Source organism: Dama dama, chromosome 18 (assembly GCF_033118175.1).
Source record: "Dama dama isolate Ldn47 chromosome 18, ASM3311817v1, whole genome shotgun sequence".
Classification (NCBI taxonomy): domain Eukaryota; kingdom Metazoa; phylum Chordata; class Mammalia; order Artiodactyla; family Cervidae; genus Dama; species Dama dama.
The window spans coordinates 9,302,748-9,324,215 of NC_083698.1; the positions used below are offsets into that span (position 1 = coordinate 9,302,748).

The 21,468-nt window shown below is 41.2% G+C and overlaps 2 protein-coding genes across 3 annotated transcripts in view; one reads left to right on the forward strand and one right to left on the reverse strand.

Moving 5' to 3' along the window:
* The window catches only part of PEX1 (peroxisomal biogenesis factor 1), a 71,306-nt gene extending 56,516 nt beyond the window's left edge, over window positions 1-14,790 (reverse strand). The window contains exons 1-3 of the mRNA XM_061164888.1: window positions 14,592-14,790; window positions 9,784-9,927; window positions 8,570-8,653 (exon numbers count right to left, since the gene is read on the reverse strand). Coding sequence (XP_061020871.1) covers window positions 8,570-8,653; window positions 9,784-9,927; window positions 14,592-14,717 — 354 coding nt within the window. The 5' untranslated portion in view covers window positions 14,718-14,790. The remainder of the gene's footprint in view (window positions 1-8,569; window positions 8,654-9,783; window positions 9,928-14,591) is intronic.
* A 242-nt stretch (window positions 14,791-15,032) lies between these two features.
* Window positions 15,033-21,287, forward strand: RBM48 (RNA binding motif protein 48). Of its 2 annotated transcripts, XM_061164889.1 has the most exons (5): window positions 15,033-15,187; window positions 15,679-15,869; window positions 17,411-17,556; window positions 18,877-19,430; window positions 20,968-21,287. In XM_061164889.1, the coding sequence occupies exons 1-5, from the start codon at window positions 15,077-15,079 to the stop codon at window positions 21,052-21,054; spliced, it is 1,089 nt and encodes a 362-aa protein (XP_061020872.1). In that variant the 5' UTR covers window positions 15,033-15,076; the 3' UTR covers window positions 21,055-21,287. The 2 variants fall into 2 exon arrangements, with proteins under 2 accessions (XP_061020872.1, XP_061020873.1); XM_061164890.1 differs by lacking the exon at window positions 15,033-15,187 and having other exon boundaries at window positions 15,733-15,869; window positions 17,416-17,556.
* The last annotated feature ends 181 nt before the right edge of the window (window positions 21,288-21,468 follow it).

Consider the following 21,468-nt stretch of genomic DNA (forward strand, 5'->3'; position numbering starts at 1 on the left):
GTGAAACAGATCACCAGTCCAGGTTTGATGCATGAGACAGGGTGCTCAGGGCTGGTGCACTGGGATGATCCTGAGGGATGGGATGGGGAGGGAGGGGGGAGAGGGGTTCAGGATGGAGGACACATGTACACCCATGGCTGATTCATGTCGATGTATGGCAAAACCACTACAATACTGTAAAGTAATTAGCCTCCAATTAAAATAAATAAATAAAAAAAAAATTTCAAGAGTATAGAAAGTATTTCAGGCATCTTCTCCAACCACAGTGGCACAAAATTACCAATCAACCACAGGAAAAGGAATGAGGAAAAGAAGATTACATAGAGACTAAACAACATGCTACTAAAAAACCAATGAGGAAATCAAAAGGAAATTAAAAAATACCTTGAGACAAGTAACAATCAGAACACAACAATACAAAATCTATGGCCTGCAGCAAAGGCAGTTCTTAGAGGGAAGTTCATAACAATAAAGGTCTTCCTCAAAAAACAAGAAGAATCCAACCAACCAACCTAATCCACCACATAAAAGAATTAGAAAAAGAACAAACAAAACCTAAAGTTAGTAGAAGGAAGGATGTAATAAAGAGCAGGGAGGACATAAATAAAGATTAAAAAAAACAACAGGAAAAAAATTATTAAAACCAGGAGCTTGGTCTTTGAAAGGGTAAACAACATTGACAAACCTCTGAACAGGCTCATTAAGAAAAGAGAAAGAACCTAAATAAAGAAAATAAGAAATGAAGGAGAAACCAACAAATTCTGCAGAAATACAAAAACCCGTAAGAGAATACTATGAACAATTAAATGCTGGGAACTCCCGATGATCTAGTGGTTAGGACTTGCACCTCCTCACTGCCATGGCCCAGGTTCAATCCCTGGCTGAGGAACTGAGATCCGGAAAGCTGTACAACATGTCCAAAAAACAAGAACAAATTATATGCCAACAAATTTGACAACCTGGAAGAAATGGACAACTTTCTAGAAACATACAGCCCACTGAAATTGAATCAAGAAATAGATCAGTTGAACAGACCAGTCACTGAAAGTGAAATAGAATCTGTAATGATAAACCTCCCCACAAACAAAAGCTATGACAGACCTAGACGGCATATTAAAAAGCAGAGACAGCACTTTGACAACAAAGGTCCACGTAGTCAAAGCTATGGTTTTTCCAATAGTCATGTACGGATATGAGAAAAGTGAAAGTTGCTCAGTCGTGTCTGACTCTTTGCGACTCCATGGACTATACACAGTCCATGAAATTCTTCAGGCCAGAATACTGGAATGGGTAGCCCTTCTCTCCTCCAGGGGGTTCCCTGGAGAAGATCCCAATCCAGGGATCTAACCCAGGTCTCCTGTACTGCAGGCAGATTCTTTACCAGCTGAGTAAGGAAAGCCCAAGAATACTGGAGTGGGTACCCTATCCCTTCTCCAGTGGATTTTCCTGACCCAGGAATCAAACCTGCACTGCAGGCAGATTCTTTACCAACTGAGCTATCAAGGAAGACCTACAGATATGAAAGTTGGACCATAAAGAAAGCTGAGCACCGAAGAATTGAGGCTTTTGAACTGTGGTGCTGGAGAAGACTCTTGAGAGTCCCTTGGACTGCAAGGAGATCCAACCAGTCCATCCTGAAGGAGATCAGTCCTGGGTGTTCATTGGAAGCACTGATGCTGAAGCTCCAATACTCTGGCCACCTGATATGAAGAGCTGAATCACTGGAAGACTCTGATACTGAGAAAGATTGAAGACAGGAGGAGAAGGAGGTGACAGAGGATGAGATGGTTGGATGCCATCACCGATTCAGGGGACATGAACTTGGGCAAACTCTGGGAGATGGTGAGGGACAGGGAAGCCTGGTGTGCCACAGTCCATGGGGGTCACAAAGAGTCGGACATGACTTAGAGACTGAACAGGAAAGAACAAGCACAAGTCCAGGCCCAGTTGGTGTCACAGGTGAATTCTACCAAACATACAGAGAATAATTTATACTGAGCCTTTTCAAACTCTTCTAAAAGACTGAAAAGGAGGGTACACTCCAAAAGATATTCTATACAGCCACCATCATCCTGATACCAAAACCAGACAAAGATACATCAAAAAAGAAAGTCACAGGCCAGTATCTCTGTTGACTACAGATGCAAAAATTCTCAACAGAATATTAGCAAACTGAATCCAACAACACATAAAGAGATCATACGCCACTACTAACTGAGATTCATTCCAAATTCACAAGGATGGTTTAATGTATGGAAATCAATCAATGTAATACACCATAGAAGCAAAAGAAAAGTCAAAAGAACACATGAGCATCTCAACAGATGCAGAAGACGTATCTGACAAAATTTAACACTCCTTCACAGATCACAGCCTTGTTATAGTGAAGGGACTTGCATAACTCAATGAAGTTATGAGTCCTGTCGTGCAGGGCCACCCAAGAAAGATGGGTCACAGTGAAGAGTTCTCACAGAGAGTGGTCCACTGGAGAAGGGAATGGCAAACCACTGAAGTATTCTTGCCGTGAGAACCCCACGGACAGTAACGAAAAGGCAAAAAGACGTGACACAGTTTGGAAGGCGTCCAGTATGCTACTAGGGAGAGAGCAGAGGGCACTTACTAATGGCTCCAGAAAGAAAGGAGCTGCTGGGCCAGAGTGGGAACAACTCTCCGGGGGTTCCTGTGCCTCGTGGTCAAAGTGAAGTCCAACGCTGTAAGGAACAATACTGCACAGGACCCTGGAACGTTAGGTCCATGAAACAAGGTAAATCGCGGGAGATGGTAAGAGCGAACATCGATGTCTTAGGAATCAGTGAATTAAAATGGATGGGAATGGGAGAATTTAATTCAGATGACCATTACATCTACTACTGTGGGCAAGAATCCCTTAGAAGAAATAAAGGAGCTGTCATAGTCAACAAGAGTCTGAAGCGCCGTACTTGGATGTACTCTTAAAAATGACAGCATGATCTCAGTTCATTTTCAAGACAAACCATTCAACATCACAGTAATCCAAGTCTATGCCCCAACCACTGATGTCAAAGGAGCTGAAGTTGACCAGTTCTATGAAGACCTACATCATCTTCTAGAATTAACACCAAAAAAAAAAAAAAAATGTTCTTTTCATCACAGGGGATTGGAATGCAAAAGGAGAAAGCCAAGAGATACGCGGAATAGCAGGCAAGTGTGGCCTTGGAGTACAAAATGAAACAGGGCATAGGCTAACAGAACTTCATCCAGAGAACGCACTGGTCACAGCAGAGCCCCTCTTTCAACAACACAAAAAGACGACTCTACACATGGACATCACCAGGTGGTCAATACTAAAATCAGACTGATTATATTCTTTGAAACTAAAGATGGAGAAGCTCTATACAGTCAGCAAAAACAAGACCTGGAGCTGACTGTGGTTTGGATCATCAACTTCTTATTGCATAAAAGTTCAGACTTAAATTGAGGAAAGTAGGGAAAACGACTAGGCCATTCAGCTATGACCTAAATCAAATCCCTTATGGTTACACAGTGGAGGTCTCAAATAGATTCAAGTAATTAGATCTGGTAGACAGAGTACCTGAAGAACTATGGGTGGAGGTCTGTAACATTCTACAGGATGCATGACCAAAATCATCCCAAAGAAAAAGAAATGCAAGAAGGCAAGGATGTTGTCTGAGGAGGCTTTCTAAGAGTTGCAGAAAGAAGAGAAGCAAAAATGAAAGGAAAAAGGGAAAGACAGCCCCAACTGAATGCAGAGTTCCAGAAAATAGCCGAGAGGTAAGAAGGCCTTCCTAAACAAACAGTGCAAAGAAATAGAGGAAAACAATAGAATGGGAAAGACTAGAGATCTCTTCAAGAAAACTGGAGATATCAAGGGAACATTTCCTGCAAGGATGGGCACAGTAAAGGACAGAAAGGGGAAGGACCTAACAGGAGCAAAAGAGATTAAGACATTAAGACAAGGTGGCAAGAATACACAGAAGAACAATACGAAACAGTTTTTAATGACACGGATAACCAGGATGGTGTGCTCAATCACCTAGAGTCTGACATCCTGGAGTGTGAAGTCAAGTGGGCCTTAGGAAGCGTTACTATCAACAAAGCGAGGGGAGGTGATGGAATTCCAGCTGAGCTATTCCAAATCCTAAAAGATGATGCTGTGAAAGTGCTGCACTCAATATGTCAGCAAATTTGGAAAACTCAGCAGCGCCCATAGGACTGGAAAAGGTCAGTTTTCATTCCAACCCCAAAGAAAGGCAATGCTGAAGAATGTTCAAATCACTGTACAATTGCCCTCATTTCACATGCTAGTAAGGTTATGGTCACAATACTTCAAGCGTAGGCTTCAACAGTACGTGAACTGAGAATTTCCAGGTGTACAAGATGGGTTTAGAAAAGGCAGAGGAACCAGAGATCAAATTGCCAACATTCGTTGAATCATAGAGAAAGCAAGGGAATTCCAGAAAAACACCTACTTTTGCTTCATTAACTAGGGCTTCCCTGGTGGCTCAGATGGTAAAGAATCTGCCTGCAATGCGCGAGACCTGGGTTCAATCTCTGGGTTGGGAAGATCCCCTGGAGAAGAGAACGGCTACCCACTCCAGTATTTTGGTTTGGAGAATTCCTTGGAGTTGCAAAGAGTCAGACACCACTGAGCAACTTTCACTTTGTTCACTTTGATTAACTATGTTAAAGCCTTTGACTGTGTAGATCACAACAAACTGGAAAATTCTTAGAGACGGGAATACCAGACCACATCACCTGCCTCCTGAGAAACCTGTAATGTAGGTCAAGAAGTAACTGGAACTGGACGTGGAACAATGGAGTGGTTAAACACTGGGACAGGAGTATGCCAAGGCCGTGTACTGTCACCCTGCCTATTTGACTTATTCACAGAGTGCAGATGTGCTGTGCTTAGTCACTCGGCTGTTTCCCACTTAGTGACCCCACGGACTGAGCCCGCCAGGCTCCTCTGTCCTGGGGATTCTCCAGGCAAGAGAAGTGGTGTGGGTTGCCATGCCCTCCTCAGGTCATCTTCCCAACCCAGGAATTGAACCCAGGTCTTCTGTACTGCAGGCGGATTCTTTACTGGTTGAGTCACCAGGAAAGCCCAAGAATACTGAAGTGGGTAGCCTATCCCTTTTCCAGGGGATTGTCCTGACACAGGAATCAAACCAGGGTTTCCTACATTGCAGCTGAGCTACAAGCTTAGCTACCAGGGTAGCCCTATATGCAGAGTACATCATGCAAAATGTTGAACTGAATGAATCACAAGCTGGAATCAAGATTGCTGGAAGAAATATCAAGAACCTCAGAGTATGTAGATGATATTGCTTTAATTGCAGAAGTTAGGGTGAAAAAGGTGGTTTAAAACTCAACATTACAAAAACTTAAGGTCATGACATCCAGTCCCATCAGTTCACGGCAAGTAGAAGGGGAAAAGTGGAAACAGTGACAGACTTTATTTTCTTGGGCTCCAAAATCACTGCAGATGGCGACTGCAGTCATGAAATTACAAGACACTTGTTCTTTGGAAGGAAAGCTATGACAAAACTAGACAACATAGTGAAAAGCAGTGACATCACTTTGCTGCAAAGGTCAGTATAGTCAAAACTATGGTTTTTCCAGTAGTCATGTATGGATGTGAGAGTTGGTCCATAAAGAACGCTGGGCACTAAAGAATTTATGCTTTTGAACTGTGGTGCTGGAGAAGACTCTTGAGAGTCCCTTAAGACTGCAGGAGATCAAACCAGTCAAGCCTAAAGGAAATTAACCCTGAATATTTATTGGAAAGACCAATGCTGAACCTCCAATGCTTTGGCCACCTGATGTGAAGAGCCGACTCACTGGTAAAGACCCTGATGCTAGGAAAGATTAAAGCCAAAAGGAGAAGGGGGCAGCAGAGAATGAGATGGTTAGACACCATCACTGACTCAGACAAGAATTTGAGCAAACTCCAGGAGACAGTGAGACAGGGAAGTCTGGCGTGCTGCAGTCCACGGGTTGCAAAGAGTCGGACGTGACTTAGTGACTGAATAGCAACAACAACATGATAAAAACTCTTTCAGAAGTGGGTACTGAGAGAACATATCTCAGTATAATAAAAGCCTGTTATGACAAACCCACAGCCAATGTAACACTGAACGGTGAAAAGCCAAAAGCATTCCTGCTAAAATCTGGGACAAAGCAAGGATGCCCACTCACCACTTTTCTTCACCATAATATTGGAAGTCCTAGCCACAGCAATCAGACAGAAAAAGAAATAGAAGGTATTCAGACTGGAAGGGAAGAGGTCGAATTGTCATTATATGCAATGCATCCCTGCTCAGTCACTGCAGCTGTGTGCAGCTCTTTGTGACCTTATGGACTGTAGTCCTCCAGGCTCCTCTGGCCATGGGCTTCTCCGGGCAAGACATTTAGGACATTTAGGTTGCCACTTCCTCCTCCAGGGGATCTTCCTGACCCTGGGATCGAACCTAGTCTCCTGCATCTCCTGTACTGCAGGCAGATGCTTTATCACCAGGGAAGCCCATGTGCAGATGACATGATACTGTATACAGAACACCCTAAGGTCTCCATACAAAAACTACTAGATCTAATAAATGAACTCAGCAAAGTAGCAGCATGCAAGATTAACACTCAAAAATCAGTTGCATTTGTTTTATACTAACAGTGAAGTATCAGAAAAGAAATGTAAGAACACAATACTTTTAAACCTGGACCAAAATAAAAATACCTAGGAATAAACCTGACGAAGGAGGTGAAAGACTTAGATGCTGAGTACTATAAAATATTAATATAGGAAATTAAAGAGAATTCAAAGACATGGAAAGACATCCCATGCTCTTGGGCTGGAAGAGTATTGTTAAATGGCAATACCTCCCAAAACGATCTACAAACTTAATGCAATCCGTGCCAAATTACTCATGACATTTTTCACAGAACTGGAACAAGTAATCCAAAAATTTACATGGAACCATAAAGACCCAGAAGTGACAAAGCAATCCTGAGGGGAAAAAAACAAAGCAGAAGGCGTAAGTCTCTCAGATTTCAGACAATACTACCATAAACAAAACAATGTGTGTTGGTACAAAAACCAACATGTGGATCAATGGAACAGAATAGAGAGCCAAGATATAAACCCACACACCTATGGCCAATTAATCTTCAACAAGAACATAAGAAAATCAAATGGGAGAAAGTCTCTTCAGCAAGTGGTGCTAGGAAAATTGGACAGCTGCATGTAAATCAATGAAGTCAGAATACACCCTCACACCACGCACAAAAATAAACTCAAAATGGCTTAAAGACCGAAACACAAAATATGACATCATGAAACTCCTAGAAGAGAATACAGGCAAAGCATTCTCTAATGTAAACTGTACCAATGTTTTATTAGATCAGTCTCCCAAGGCAATAGAAATAAAAACAAAATAAACAAATGGGACTTAATCAAACTCACAAACTTTTGCACAGGGGGAAAAAAAAAGGAAGGATGAAAAGACAGCCTAAGGAATGGGAGAAAATATCTGCAAAATGATATAACTGACAAGGGCTTAATCTCAAAAATATATAAATTGCTCATACAATTCAAGAAAACAAACAACCAATCAAAAAAAAAAAAAGAAAAAAAGGGCAGAAGACCTAAGTAGACATTTCTCCAAAACAGACATATAGATGGCCAATAGGTACATGAAAAGATGTTCAACATCACTAATTATTAGAAAAACCAAAAACAAAACTACAATGAGGTATCACTCCACCCCAGTCAGAATGGCCATCACTAAAAAGTCTATAAATAACAAGTGCTGGAGAGGGTTTGGAGAAAAGGAAACCCTCCCACACTGTTGGGAGGAATGTAAGCTGGTGCAGCCACCATGAAAAACAGCGTGGAGTTCCCCCAGAAAACTAAAAATAGAACTACCATATGATCCAGCAGTCCCACTCCTGGGTATACATCCAGACAAAACTATAATTCAGAAAGATACATGCACCCCTGTGTTCAGAGCAGCACAATTCACAATGGCCAAGACGTGCGAACAGCCTGAATGTCCGTCAATCCACGCACAGCGGAATGCTACTAACAATACATACTAACAAGGCCATCTGCAGCAACACGGACGCAACTAGCTATTGTGATACGAAGTGAAGGAAACCAGAGAGACAAACACCACAAGATGTCATTTACATGTGGAATCTAAAATATGGCACAAAATGAACATATGTAGAAAACAAACACAGGCTCACGGAGAGAAAAGACCTGTGGTTGCTCAAGGGGCTGGGGAGGGAAGGGCAGGACTGGAATCTGGGACTAACAGATGCAAACTATTATGTACAGAATGGACAATAACAAGGTCCTACTGTACGGCACAGGGGACTGTATCCAATCTCCTAGGGTAAATCGTAATGGAAGGGAAACAAAAAAATGTATGTATGTGTATCACTGAGCCGCTCTGCTGCAGAGCAGAAATTAGCTCAGCACTGTAAATAACTACACTCAAAAAACATCAAAGACACTGATGTTCTGAAGTAGTTTAACCTTCAACTTGGACAGTTCTCATTGTGTTCTCTTTACCAGTATCTCCCAATCATCTGCTGACAGGGGTTCCACCTCAACTTGCTGGCAAGACACCACATGGGAACAAGGCTTGAGAAACACCTGGAAAAAAAATTAAAGTATAAAATCACCATTAAAAGACTTTTTTATATCCCTGGAAAATAGGGACTTCTTTAGCTCTGTAGTTAAGTGTGTGTGTCATCCTTTATTTGACAAGTATTTATTAAGCTCTTATTCTTAGGTAGGTGTTGATATACTCAACATTTTAGAAAAAAAATTTCACAACTATAAAATACAGGAAAATACATCCTAGTGCAATACACATTTGAAAAAATAATATAAACATAACCATTTAAAGAAAAGAAATGTAAGTTAAAAAAGAGAAGAAAAACAATGATGTCATCAACTCATGGCTTGATCTAGTATATAAATACTATTGTTTCTAGATGTCCTGCAACTTAGTTTCATAACGAAACCTCAAGCCATGGTGCTTCTGGAAAAGTTAGTAATACACTGAAATAGAGATCAGAACCAATCATTTAGAATTATTCAGAAGTATAATCACTCATAGCTAAAAATATAGTGAAACAAATACTCTGTCCTTCCAGTCTACAGACACACAGGAATGCTAGTGTCTCTCAAGAATCTGGAATCCACTCACTCACTCTATTTCCACTTCTATGGGCATTTCTGGGGATTAGAGGAGTAAAATCCAAAGCCACCGAGGAGTAAATGCTCCTTCTTGCTTTTGTGGGCTGGGGCAGAATTTCCCCAAGCGTCTTGCCCGCTCCTCAGTTATTTCCCTCAGCACCTCCCATGTACACCACTTGAAAGGCATGACTCTGAGAAGGTACAAAGCAAGAAGCTAGTAAACACAAACTGGTGAATAAGATAAAGTGGAGACAGACACGAGTCCGTAAGCTTTGGAGTCTACAATCTAAGCACAGGAAGTAAAACTGAATAATTCATAAAGAATAACTGAACAAATTAAGGAAGCTGGGAACTGAATACAATAAAAGGTAGAACAGAAAATCAACTAGAGAGTACGGGAGATTATTAGACAATGCCTTAACAGAGCATATGACAGATACTACACAACCTGAATATCTTAGACTGGTTATAGTAGCACACAAGTTAGGTGTCCTCTTACCTCCCTAAAACGTACATCTGAACTTTTCTTTCTTTTACTATGTAACATTAAAAAGGTCATCGTCATCACACTTTGTGCTTACCTGTTCCCCATCTGAGAGTCCAAGTTTCTGACCAACTTGTCTGTTAATTTCAGCCACATTTTCACCTTCATCACTAAAATGTCTGCTTTCCACCCAGCTCAAGAATGCAGGCTGGGGACCCCAGGCTACTTCTATAGCTTGATTCTATTTAGTCAAGAAATAAGAAATGGGGGAGAAAGGTTTTGAAAGTTTTTATATGCTTCTCTGGATTCACAGAAAAGATAAACTACAACTGCAACCCACATGTACAAAAAGAGCTCTATAGATGGTTGATAGCTCTCTGTGATCACCTTCATCACAGCATTTAAAAAGCTGTGATCATTTCCAGAACCTAATGGTGATGATACTATGGGTGACACCAATACCCTTATATCCTTATGGTGGCAGGATACATTGATTCAACCACTCCCGAGTTCACAATGGCAGCAGGTAGCCAGTAAACTTAGATAGCCTTTGACCTTATTTACTTACTTAGGACTAATGATTCAAGGAAAAAAACTATACCAGAACACATCTCTGCAGTTATTTTCTATAATTATGAAAACTTAGGGCTGTCTTTATATGTCTAGCAATATGGGAATAAGCTATAAACTTATTATTTTAGTAAAGAATAAGTCAATAAGTAGAAAGATAATCAATAAAAAGCATTAGCTTTTATTTATTAGATGAGTAATAAATGCACATGGTAAAAGCACAAAAAGTATAAAGACATAAAATGTGAGGGCTGGTTCCTGTGCCCGAGATAATCACTGCTAATAGCTTCTTTTATGCATTCTAGAAATTTTATGTTATTCAGCTTAAGTAATTTTAAGTCTTGAACTATGGAAACATATTTATAAGTAAAAAAAAGCAAAGTATAAAATTCATTCTCATTAATAGCAATTATATAAATTATTAATAGAAATTATATAAAATAGGTAAGTATGTCTAAGGGTTAAAAGCCATTTTTTTTAAAAGCCATTTTCTATGATTAAAAAATTACAAACTTATTACAGAAACCTTAGAAAATACATAAACCTTGGAAAATATATAAAAGGAATGACTGATATTCCCATGAGAATATCAACCATGTGAAATAATTTGGTCTTTTCTGGCTAATCCTTTTTTCTATGCACAAGTTAACTGCTGTATTACGGTTATGATTTAGTAATCCTTTTCCCCCACTTATCCTTGTTATTGTATGTATTTTCACATACAGATCGTTTTTAATAAAAAGTAAGAGTTTCACGAATAGCCATGAACACTTAACATCTCAGGAAGTTTCAGTACTGTTGTGCTGTGCTAAGCTGCTTCAGCCGTGTCCAACTCTCTGCAACCCCACGGACTGTAGCTCTTCTGTCCATGGGATTTTCCAGGCAAGAATACTGGAATGGGTAGTCATTTCCTCCTCCAGGGGATCTTCCCCACCCAGGGATTGAACCCATGTCTCCTGAATTGGCAGGCAGATTCTTTACCACTTAGCCACCTGGGAAGCCAGGTGAGTTATAGATGAGGGCAAATTAACTGCATGGAAATGGACTGGCTAATTCTCTTACACATTAAAGTACAGAAATGACCTAGATACCGATGGCCTCTTTCACTATAAACATTGTATGATTCTGGAATAGTGGGTCTTGACTCGGTGCATCCAAGAAGCCTTAAATACTTTTATTAATAAAACTACAGATGCCTGAAGCCCACTCCTCAAGATTCTAATTCAGCAGGTCCATCCAAGAACCAAAATATCTGTTTTTAAAGCGTTTAGGAACATATTAAATACAATGAACACTGCTGCATTAAAACATGAAAGTGGTTGAGAGTAAACGCTGAGTTCTCATCACAAGGGAAACATTTTTTCCCCTTTTCTATAATTTTGTATCTATAGGAGATGACTGATGTTCACTAAACATTTTGATAATCATTTCATGATGCAAGTCAAACCATTGTGCCGTACACTTTAAACTGACACAGGGAGACTCCCCTGTGGTCCAGCGGCTAAGACCCTGCACACCCATACAGGGGCCCGGGTCCGATCCCTGGTTGGGGAACAAGATCCTGCAAGTCGCAACAAAGATCAAAGGTCACGAGAGCATCAACGAAAGACCCGGCACGGCCAAATAAATAAATATTAGAAAAGAAACTTATACACAGCTGTGTGTCAATTATATCTCAATAAAACTGAAAGGGGGAAGAAAAGGTTAAGTCTGATACAGTTCAGAAAATCATTCTAACTTTTTTTCCATTATAGTATCACCTGTATTATGTATTCAATGCTTCAGCTGACGTAAAATAATTCAACCTATTAACTCCCAATTCATGAACTTCTGCCTTAATAATTATTTACGGGGGCTTCCCTGGTGGTCCAGTAGTTAAGAATCCACCCGCCAATGCAGGGGACACAGGTTCCATCCCCGGCCCGGGTAGACACCAGGTGCTGTGGGGCAACTAAGCCCACGTGCCCTAGAGCCTGTGCTCCACGAGGAGGGGAGAGGGGCCACCCGGATGCCAAGTCCTCGAACCACAACGAAGAGCACCCCCACTCGCCACAACCCCACGTGCGGCGATGAGGACCCAGCACAGCCAAAAATAAATTAAAAATTTAAAACTCATTTATGCCCTCTAACTCAATAATTTCTGAAAGCCTATTTTAACCAGAAAATAAAACATTTTATTATACATTACACAAAGATATGCTACTTTTAACTTTTTCTTAAAATACAGTATCATTTTTAATGTCTTAAAAACTGAATGCAATATAAACGTTCAACCAGTGAACAATTATGGCAAACTTATGACAGAACGCTAATCAATACCTCTAAAAAATGACAATTACCAGGCTTCCCTGGTGGTTCAGCTAGTAAAGTATCCACCTGCAATGCAGGAGACTTGGGTTTGATCCCTGGGTTGGGAAGATGCCCTGGAGAAGGGAAAGGCTACCCACTCCAGTGTTCTGGCCTGGAGAATTCCATGGACCCCATAATCCATGGGGGTGGCAAAAAGTTGGACACGACTGAGCAACTTCCAAAAAAAAAAAAATGACAATTACCTTTTAATAAAATAAAACACTCATAAGACTGTAAGAAAATATCAGTATACAAAACTACCAGTGTGTGCAGGCCTCGATCTCTGTTAAAAATAGAGATTTGAAATAAACGAAGATTTGAAACAAAACTGGAAGATTTGATCCAAACTGTTAACATTTGTTATCTCTAGGTTTGGGAGTTATGGGTAGCTTTCATTCTCTTGTTTATAGTTTTCCATGCTTTCCAAATTTTCTACATAATGTATTACTTTTATAATTAGGGAGAAGAGTTGGTCTGGTCTTCTGACACAGGCTAGACAGAAACAACAGTTTGTTCCAAGGCGAAAGGGGTTTAGGTTTCATAAAGATATCCATGAATTAATTCTTACAAATACTTATCAAAGGCTCAAAATTTAAAACAAAGATGAAGACCATTAAACCTAATACAGCACCCACATTCTAGGAGCAAATTAGTTACTGTAAGGAAGCACTTCTATAAGCTCAGCAGGTGAGGAGTGTTTCCAATAAAGTCTGGAGGTGATGACTTAAATTTCCATCAGAGCTGACTGAGTACGGGGCGGCAGGATCTACCTAGGACTTGGTGACAAAACTAACTCACCTCCTGCCATGAAGGATATCATCAGAGCCTAGAGACTGTCTGCGGCTCAGATGCTCTGTGACTCTTCGCCACCCCATGGACTGTAGCCCGAGAGGTTCCTCTGTTCCTGGAATTCTCCAGGCAAGAATACTGGACTGGGTTGCCATTTTCTCCTTCAGGGGATCTTCCCCACCCAGGAATCGAACCGGCGTCTCTTACATCCCCTACATTGGTCCAAGGCTTCTTTACCACTAGCTGTCACCTAGGAGGCCCCGAAAGACTCTCCATTGCAAAAGCAATAATGGCAGGATCTACTGAAATTAACATGCTTTGAAAGACTGGGAGAAAACAATCTAGGAAAGTAATTACAGGGAAGTAGCTAAAATGGAGAGGTGGGATATTTAAAATTATTGCAAACTCCTAAATATTTCCTGCAACGATTAGCCCGTAGTGGGTACTATGCATCCAGGATTTTCAAAGATTTCAACTATTCTTTTTGTCTTCACAGCACACTCAAACTCTTAGACCAGGTGCCTCTATTTTATAATTACGAAACTAGGGATGTGGTTAGAACTATGAACTACCACAATCACAATGTCCAGAGGGCAACTGCCTGCAGAGGTCCAAGTATGCATAATCCCACTGCACGTTCCGGGCACACCTCGGAGGTATTCTGAGCCGCGGAGACGCAGCGAGACCTTCATCTTAATAAACTATCTCGCTCGCGACTCAGTCTCTATTAATTTACAGGGACTCCTGGGCCACAGCCAGGCAGGCGCACCTGGAAATCACTGGCAGGAAAAACGTTTTTTACGAAAGAAAAAAAACAAAACCCGCAAAGACAAACTCGACTTCTCCAAAGCTTTTCCAATCTGGAATGAGGAACAGGGGAACTCAGAGGTAGAATTACCAGGATGTGTGAAAGCCCAGTTTCACCCAGTGAAGACCTGGAACACGTACGGCAAGTTAACGCAAAGGCCTGGGGCTGCACCCGACGTGGCAGGGCTGCAAAGACCGCCCGGACCGGCCCTGCTCCGGAGCGGCCCGCGGTCTCGCCGCTGAACAGGTCGGCGGCGCGAGGAGAGCAGCCCGCGTCCCGCCGTCGGGAGACGCCCGAGCGGCCGCTGCGGCCCGAAAAGGCCCGGGTCCCGGGCGACCTCCCAGGAGTCCCGAGTCCGGGCTGGGGAGTCCGTGGGGCGGGCGCGTTACCTGGAGCAAGTGCAGCTGGGCCACTAGGCGCCGCGGCAAGTGAAGGAAGCAGTCGCGCGTGTTGGTGAAGGCCACGGTCACGGCCGCCCCGCCACCAGAACCCGCCAGCCGACCGCCGCCCCACATCCTCCGCAAGCGACGACCCCCCGGAGGCCCACCCCAGCGGACGCGGGCTAACTGCGGGCCGAGCGCGTCCGGGCCAGATACGCTCGGTCGGCCCCGCCCCCAGGTCCCGCCCCTCGCGCCCGCCGCGCCGCGGCAGCCGGAGCGGCCAGCACGCCCACGCCGGCTCGGCGGGCCTCTCCGCCGCGCCGCTGGAGGGCGGCAGCTCGCTCGCCGACTACTTGCTCACAGGAAACGATGGCCAACCCTGTCGACCCGTCAGCCAATCTCGGCGCGCCTTGACCCATCCCTCTCTCTTATTGGATAATCCGGAGGGCAACAAGGCGGATGTTGTCGTCTCTGCGAGGGCCTAAGCCGCCAAGATGGCGTCGAGCGGAGGGCAAGTTGGCGGCGTATTCGACCACCACGTCCAAAGGGCTGTGTGCGACTCGAGAGCCAAGTATCGGGAGGGCCGACGGCCTCGCGCTGTGAAGGTAAAGTGATTTTGGTTTCATTCGTTGTCGTCGGTAGCTTTATGTGAGCTGTAGCTTCACAGGCCTAGTGAATGTAAATGAAGTCTTCAAAGGCTGCGGTCACATCCATTTGCTGGAGATGAGTGTGAGGAACGCTGGCACTAAGGTACCAGATACTCTCGCGGAGTATCAGTCAGCTGTTGGAGCTCCGTGAGAACGGGGTATGTGTTTACAGTAGTGCATATTTAACTCTTTCCTGTAACATTTACCGAGGCAACTTCTGAAGCCATATCGATTGGAAGTAGTCTATTACGTGCTTTAGCTCGAAGCTCTCACACGTAGGGTTAGTTACTGTTTATGCAAAGAGAGGGGCAGATTTTTAAAAAACTTCTCTGCAGACCTGACCAGAGTAGTTCTTGTTTTCAGCTTTTTTTTTTTTTTTTTTTAAATAGTAACAGGTTTGTCTTGGGCTTGTTTGTGAAATACATTTAATGTGTCTGCATTTGTTTTAGGTATATACAATCAACTTGGAGTCTTGGTACTTATTAATACAAGGAGTTCCTGCAGTGGGAGCAATGAAGGAATTAGTTGAGCGATTTGCTCTATATGGTGCAATTGAACAGTACAATGCTCTAGACGAATACCCAGCAGAAGACTTTACAGAGGTTTATCTTATCAAATTTCTCAATTTACAGAGCGCAAGGTAATGTGCAAGTTAAGCAGTGTCTCATTTTCTCTGTTGCCATTGCTGTCATTTTGGCCTCCCGTATTCTTTCATGAATTACCCAGTAATTTAACATGGCTTTTTATTTTTCTCCAATATTCTTAATGTAGGTGTTAGCTTTATCAAAAGTCTGTCCATCAGGTCATCCCCATGCTTAACTATTTTCTGTCTTTGTAGTGTGGTAGATTAAAAACTGGGTTTGGACTAAGTTTTCAGGTTTCACTGCTTACTAACATCATGACCTTGGACAAGTTATTTAGTCCCATTAAACCTGTTTTCCTGTTTTATAAAATGTGTATGGTAAAAAAGGATCTATTTACTTAAGTTGTATGAGGATGAAATGAGATAATCCATGTAAAGGGCGTAGCAAATGCCTCCTGTTCAGAATTCAGTAAACAACATTAGCTGTTAACGTTTCTTGTTATGCATCTATATGAATTGACCCCATCTTTTTTTTTCTTCTGTATAGCATAAATCCTCTGCTCTAGTAAGGGAAATATGAAATGCCTTATCTCATATTCTTGTCATTAATATGCTTCAAGACCCATCCTTCCCTGGCTATTACAATTCACATTTTTTGTGCTACAAATAGTACTGGGGTATATGGGCCATATATTGGTCTCCAGTTGCTCTTACGTATAATCTCACTGCCCTAACCAGCTTGCCAGCTCCTCATGGTTAGGGAAGCATATTTTCTCATTTGGCATTCATTCCACGAAACTTTTGCATCTCCCACACCCCTTTTACAATAGGCCAGTGTGACATGTGGATTTGAATCCTGGCTCCACAAACCAAGGTGAGCTTGGACAAATGATCTCCCCATGCCTCAGAGTCATCACAGGGATATTGAGAAGTGTGATTTCAAGTGAAGCATTTAAGCATTTAGGCCACTGCCTGGCACATGGTAAAATCTCAGTGAATATTTCTTACCATTTTCCCTGGACACAGAAGTACTTAATTTTGTAGCAATTCCTGGCCAGTCATAGATGTTTAGTAAGTATACATTAAATGAATACTATCCTCTCCTTTTCTCATTTACTGTTACACATTTGTGTTTCCTCCATTATTAAATGTTTATAATTGTAATATTTTTTATTGATTTCTTATCTTTGAACCCCATTATAGGAACACATTGTGCTAAAAAGGCTAAGCTGGGCATGAGCTGATTCTTGAGGGTCTTTTAACACAGAATCTCTATTTGGTGACCGCAGGTTGTGTACCTCAGGCCAACCAGCTGAATCCTATGTTGGTTAAAGGGAGTCTGGATATGTTTGGAAAACTTAGCTTAAAACCTGTGAAGACTCTTGTGAAAGGGGAAGAAAGGCTCTGAAAGAATATGCAGTGGATCAGTAGGGTCAATACCATTCACATGCAGAGCATCTTAACTCCCAAGCTATAGGATTTATGTACACAACAATATCTGGACTTTGCTTTTTAGATCAATGCATTGTATACTAGTTAAGCTTTCATCCTAAGTAAATCTAGGTTAGTAAGCCACGATATCATGCACCTCTGTTTAGGATAGCCAAGAGAAAAATGGATGAACAGAGTTTCTTTGGCGGGTTGCTTCATGTGTGCTATGCTCCAGAATTTGAAACAGTTGAAGAAACCAGAAAAAAATTACAAGAGAGGAATGCTTATGTAGCAAGAATGACTAAAAATAAAGGTATGTAAAGCCTACTACTAAACACCTCCTATGTGTCAGGCATTTTGCTGAGTTTATCCTCCTGGAGTTTTCCCAGTCTAGTGACTATAAGCTGTGAAGATTTTTCTTTACAGAATGCTATGTAATCTGGGCTGGGAAGGGATAGATGTTATCTCATGGAAGATTTCTACAGGATGAGAAAGGTGCTTGAGTTCTGAAGGGTAAGTAGACATTACCCAGAAAGGGAGAGGAACAGATGGAAAGATGGGCCAGAGGAATAAATGAGCGTCATGCATTTTAAGGAACTGTGAGTAATATATGATAACCACAACACAGCAGCTTACGTGTGAATCTGAGATTAGAAAAGGGGACAGTAAGTGAATCCTGAAAGGCCTGTGTCCATGCTGAGGAATTAAGCCTTTGACCAAAAGGCAGTGAGAAACAACTTCTGATGTGCAGACCAGTGTGAACTGCTAATCTAAAACCGAAAACAGTGGAGAAATTACACTTTTGATTAACACCAGCTGGCCAGATACTCCATGTTTCTAATCAGTTGCCCTGGACACAAATTCCCAGGGCACAGAGTGGAGTCCTAGGATCTAGTTCATGGATCGTAGAATGAGAGGGGTCAGCACTGGGCTGTGATAGTGTGTGTGGTCTGACATCTGAATAATTCTAGAGGCTCAGATTACCAGATTTTCACCCTTTGGTTAAGAAGACAAAGACACTGTCTAAAAAGCTATTGAATGTGATGAGTTTCTGACTGACTGGGTAAGGGGCACCTGGCAGTGCGGAGAGAGAAGTGGAAAACTCCCCTGAAACTTTGGCAAGAGCTGTTGGGAGTCTTTGGTCATGCGGAGGTGCTGAGCTATAATCTGTGTAAATGTGTAAATAACTGGCTCCAGGAAAACGTGTATGTGTGGCGAAAGAAATGATAAAATATGGACCCGGCATATTGTTTCCTTTAACAACTACAAACACAAACTAAGCATAATACGTTCAAACAGTAAAAATACTTTGAAGATATAGAAAGTTTTCTGTGTAACGACATGGAAAAACTCCCCAAGATTTAGAGTTAACTGGAAGGCAGAGAGATGCAGAGAAGTGGGTATTATAGGAGAACAAGAGGGCTAAGTGGGAGGGAGAAGACTGGGCAGATAGCCTTGTTAGCTTTTGAACCATGTCAATACAGTGCTTGTTCAAGAATAAATTTTTTAGGGTAGCATTTATTAACATCTTAAAGTAATGTTCCTTTTTAAAATTACGTATTTCTACATGATGAAAACAGTAAATGAACCATTTCTTTTTCCCTTTCCCTGACTTTTAAATTGTAACATACAGATCATTACGTGACAAAGAAGCATAAAGATGCAAAAGATTTTAGAGGGGACTTCCATTCAAAGACATCTAGATTTCCTGCAGCCTCTCTGAAGACTTCTACTGGGAACTCAGATCCTTGTCTTCCTTATTCTTCTGAGTTGCCTTTGTGTTATTTCTCCCCCAAGTGTACATGTTCGTCAGGAGAACATGCAGACAGACCATCAGACTCCTCTCAGGATGGTAGAAACTCTGATGAAACCCTGGGGCATTGTGACCACTGTGACTCTCTGCAGAAAATGCAGATGAAAACTTCACACAATTCCTTGGCCCGCCGTGGCGCACAGAAGGCTCTGACTCCTTCAGAGGCAGTTGACAGGTTTATGCCTAGGACAACACAGCTGCAGGAGCGGAAGAGAAGAAGGGGAGATGACTGTAAACGTGAAACTCTTCTTGAAGCGTGCACAAGTAGTAGTGAGGTTATGATTGGCCCTCAGTTACCAGTCATTCCTAAAGTGGACATGCATGATGACTCCTTGAATACAACAGCAAACTTAATTAGGAATAAACTTAAAGAGGTAAGATCATTTAAAAAAGAAACTTCTAAGAGACAGTTTGGTTATAACGACTGACAGCTCAGTGGAGAACTGTTTGCAGGAACCGCAGTATTGTCCTCCTTTTTTTCCATTTTTAATGTTTAGATGTGTTTTCCTACGGTTCTGTGTTGAAGTAACTGAATTTGACTTATAAATATGTATTTGTTTTGATACCTTTAATCCTTGCTTTAAATATATTTTATGTTACTCTCGGTAGAAAATATTAGAGCAGTAGTTTCAGTCGGATCAGTCTACGAGAATGGATCCCAGGCCCTCCCTTTTTAAACAGAACTATCCCTCTCCAGACAGTTCTAATATGAGCCAACGTGGAGAACTACTGCATTGAGGGAAAATTATTATAATTTATTTCTCAAGTTCATAATTACAAATAAAAAAATTCAAATGCTTATTTTGCTTCTTTAATAATCATAGAAGAAGGTGACATTTTTAAAGATTAGGCCTGCAGGTCTGCATTTTAATTTTAAATTTCTTAAGTAGACTAGACCTATTGATAGATTGTCCTTCTTAGGTAGTAGTTTTTTAATGTTATTTACATTATCATTTTCCATTTTCTAAGCACAAATAAAAGTTAACATTTGAGATAGCTTTTGAAAGACACCTTACTATGGGGCAAGTCTTTAGAAATCATAATCTGAAGGAGAAAGACCATTCTCTTGTACTTGAACTCAGGTTCAGAAGGTGCTTTTCACATAGTGGTACATGTATTTCACAAATGTGATTAAGAAAGGCTAAGGTAGATTGAATTATTTTATAATAATAAAAATTGAGGGACACAGTTTTTATGCTTAAACTTCTGTAACATTGTTTTTGCTTGTGTTGGCGCCCAGCCTTCAGGTGTAGATAGACTGAGACACAGATACACGTACATAGTTACCTTAGCCATAGCTGACTGTATTTTCAAGGAAAAAGTTAGGTCCAAATCCTAGATATAGAGATTGTAGAAGGAGAAATACTAAATACAGTTATGTCAGATTCTGGTAATTTTTCATTTTAAGTGAAGACTGTTGTATGTGCTTTAACTTATATTGTCTACCTTATTCTGATGTATTTGGTTTCATTTTTCCCTAAGAAATTGAGGATTCTAGCATTTTTGCTTATTTCTCTACATTTTTCTCCCACCATCCTGGCTGGAGCCTCCTTGTCTCTGAATGTATCAAACATTATCCATATTTCAAGTTATACAAAAGGTATACCAGGGTATCTCTCTGTATTCATAAAATTACAAGTGACTTCATAAAATAACATATCTATAAAGGAATGTTAAAGTAGAGTATACATTTGCTTTTCTTCCCTCAAAATTTTTTCTTGTTTAGATGGCTTTAAAAATTTTACTCCCATCACTATTTGGACAGAAAACTTTGCTCTGTGCCTAAACTCTTGGGAGTATGTCTTACCTCTTCTAATAGTTTACTACTCTTCTACTGTAAAAATTAAACTGTTGGTGGTTCTCTTTTTATTTTTTTATTATTTTTTTTTTTGGTTCTCTTTTTAAAACTAGGTAATTTCATCTGTGCCAAAGCCTCCAGAGGACAAAGTGGAAGATGTGCCTAGAAGTCATCCTTTAAAACAAAGAAGGAGGATATAAACTGCCCGCCGTAAAGGAACATTTTTAAAGGACTCTTTTTTATTTTTAGGCTGTCATTTGAATTCTTGAAGAGATTTTACTGCTGGTATTTTTTTTTTTAATGCACTCTCTTTGTAGTTTAATTCAAGCTATTTGTCTAATTTAGTTTCCTCTTTTAAAATTAGTTTATTGTGAACAAAGAACATGCCAGCCAATTATGTCCCTTTAAAAAAATAAAACTTCCAGAACCTGCACTCAGTGACTTTGGTTATGTCTTATTAGCTGGAGTTGGGCCGTGGCCGTTCCTGACACAAGAGTCTAGAATGTCAGATGTTTAGGTTTTCTGTTTGTGAGGAAGCAAGAAAAAAGAGGATTGTGAATGGCTGATTAACAGCATTTGCCCCAAGATCTAAGGTTGTTGGCCTAACTTAACAA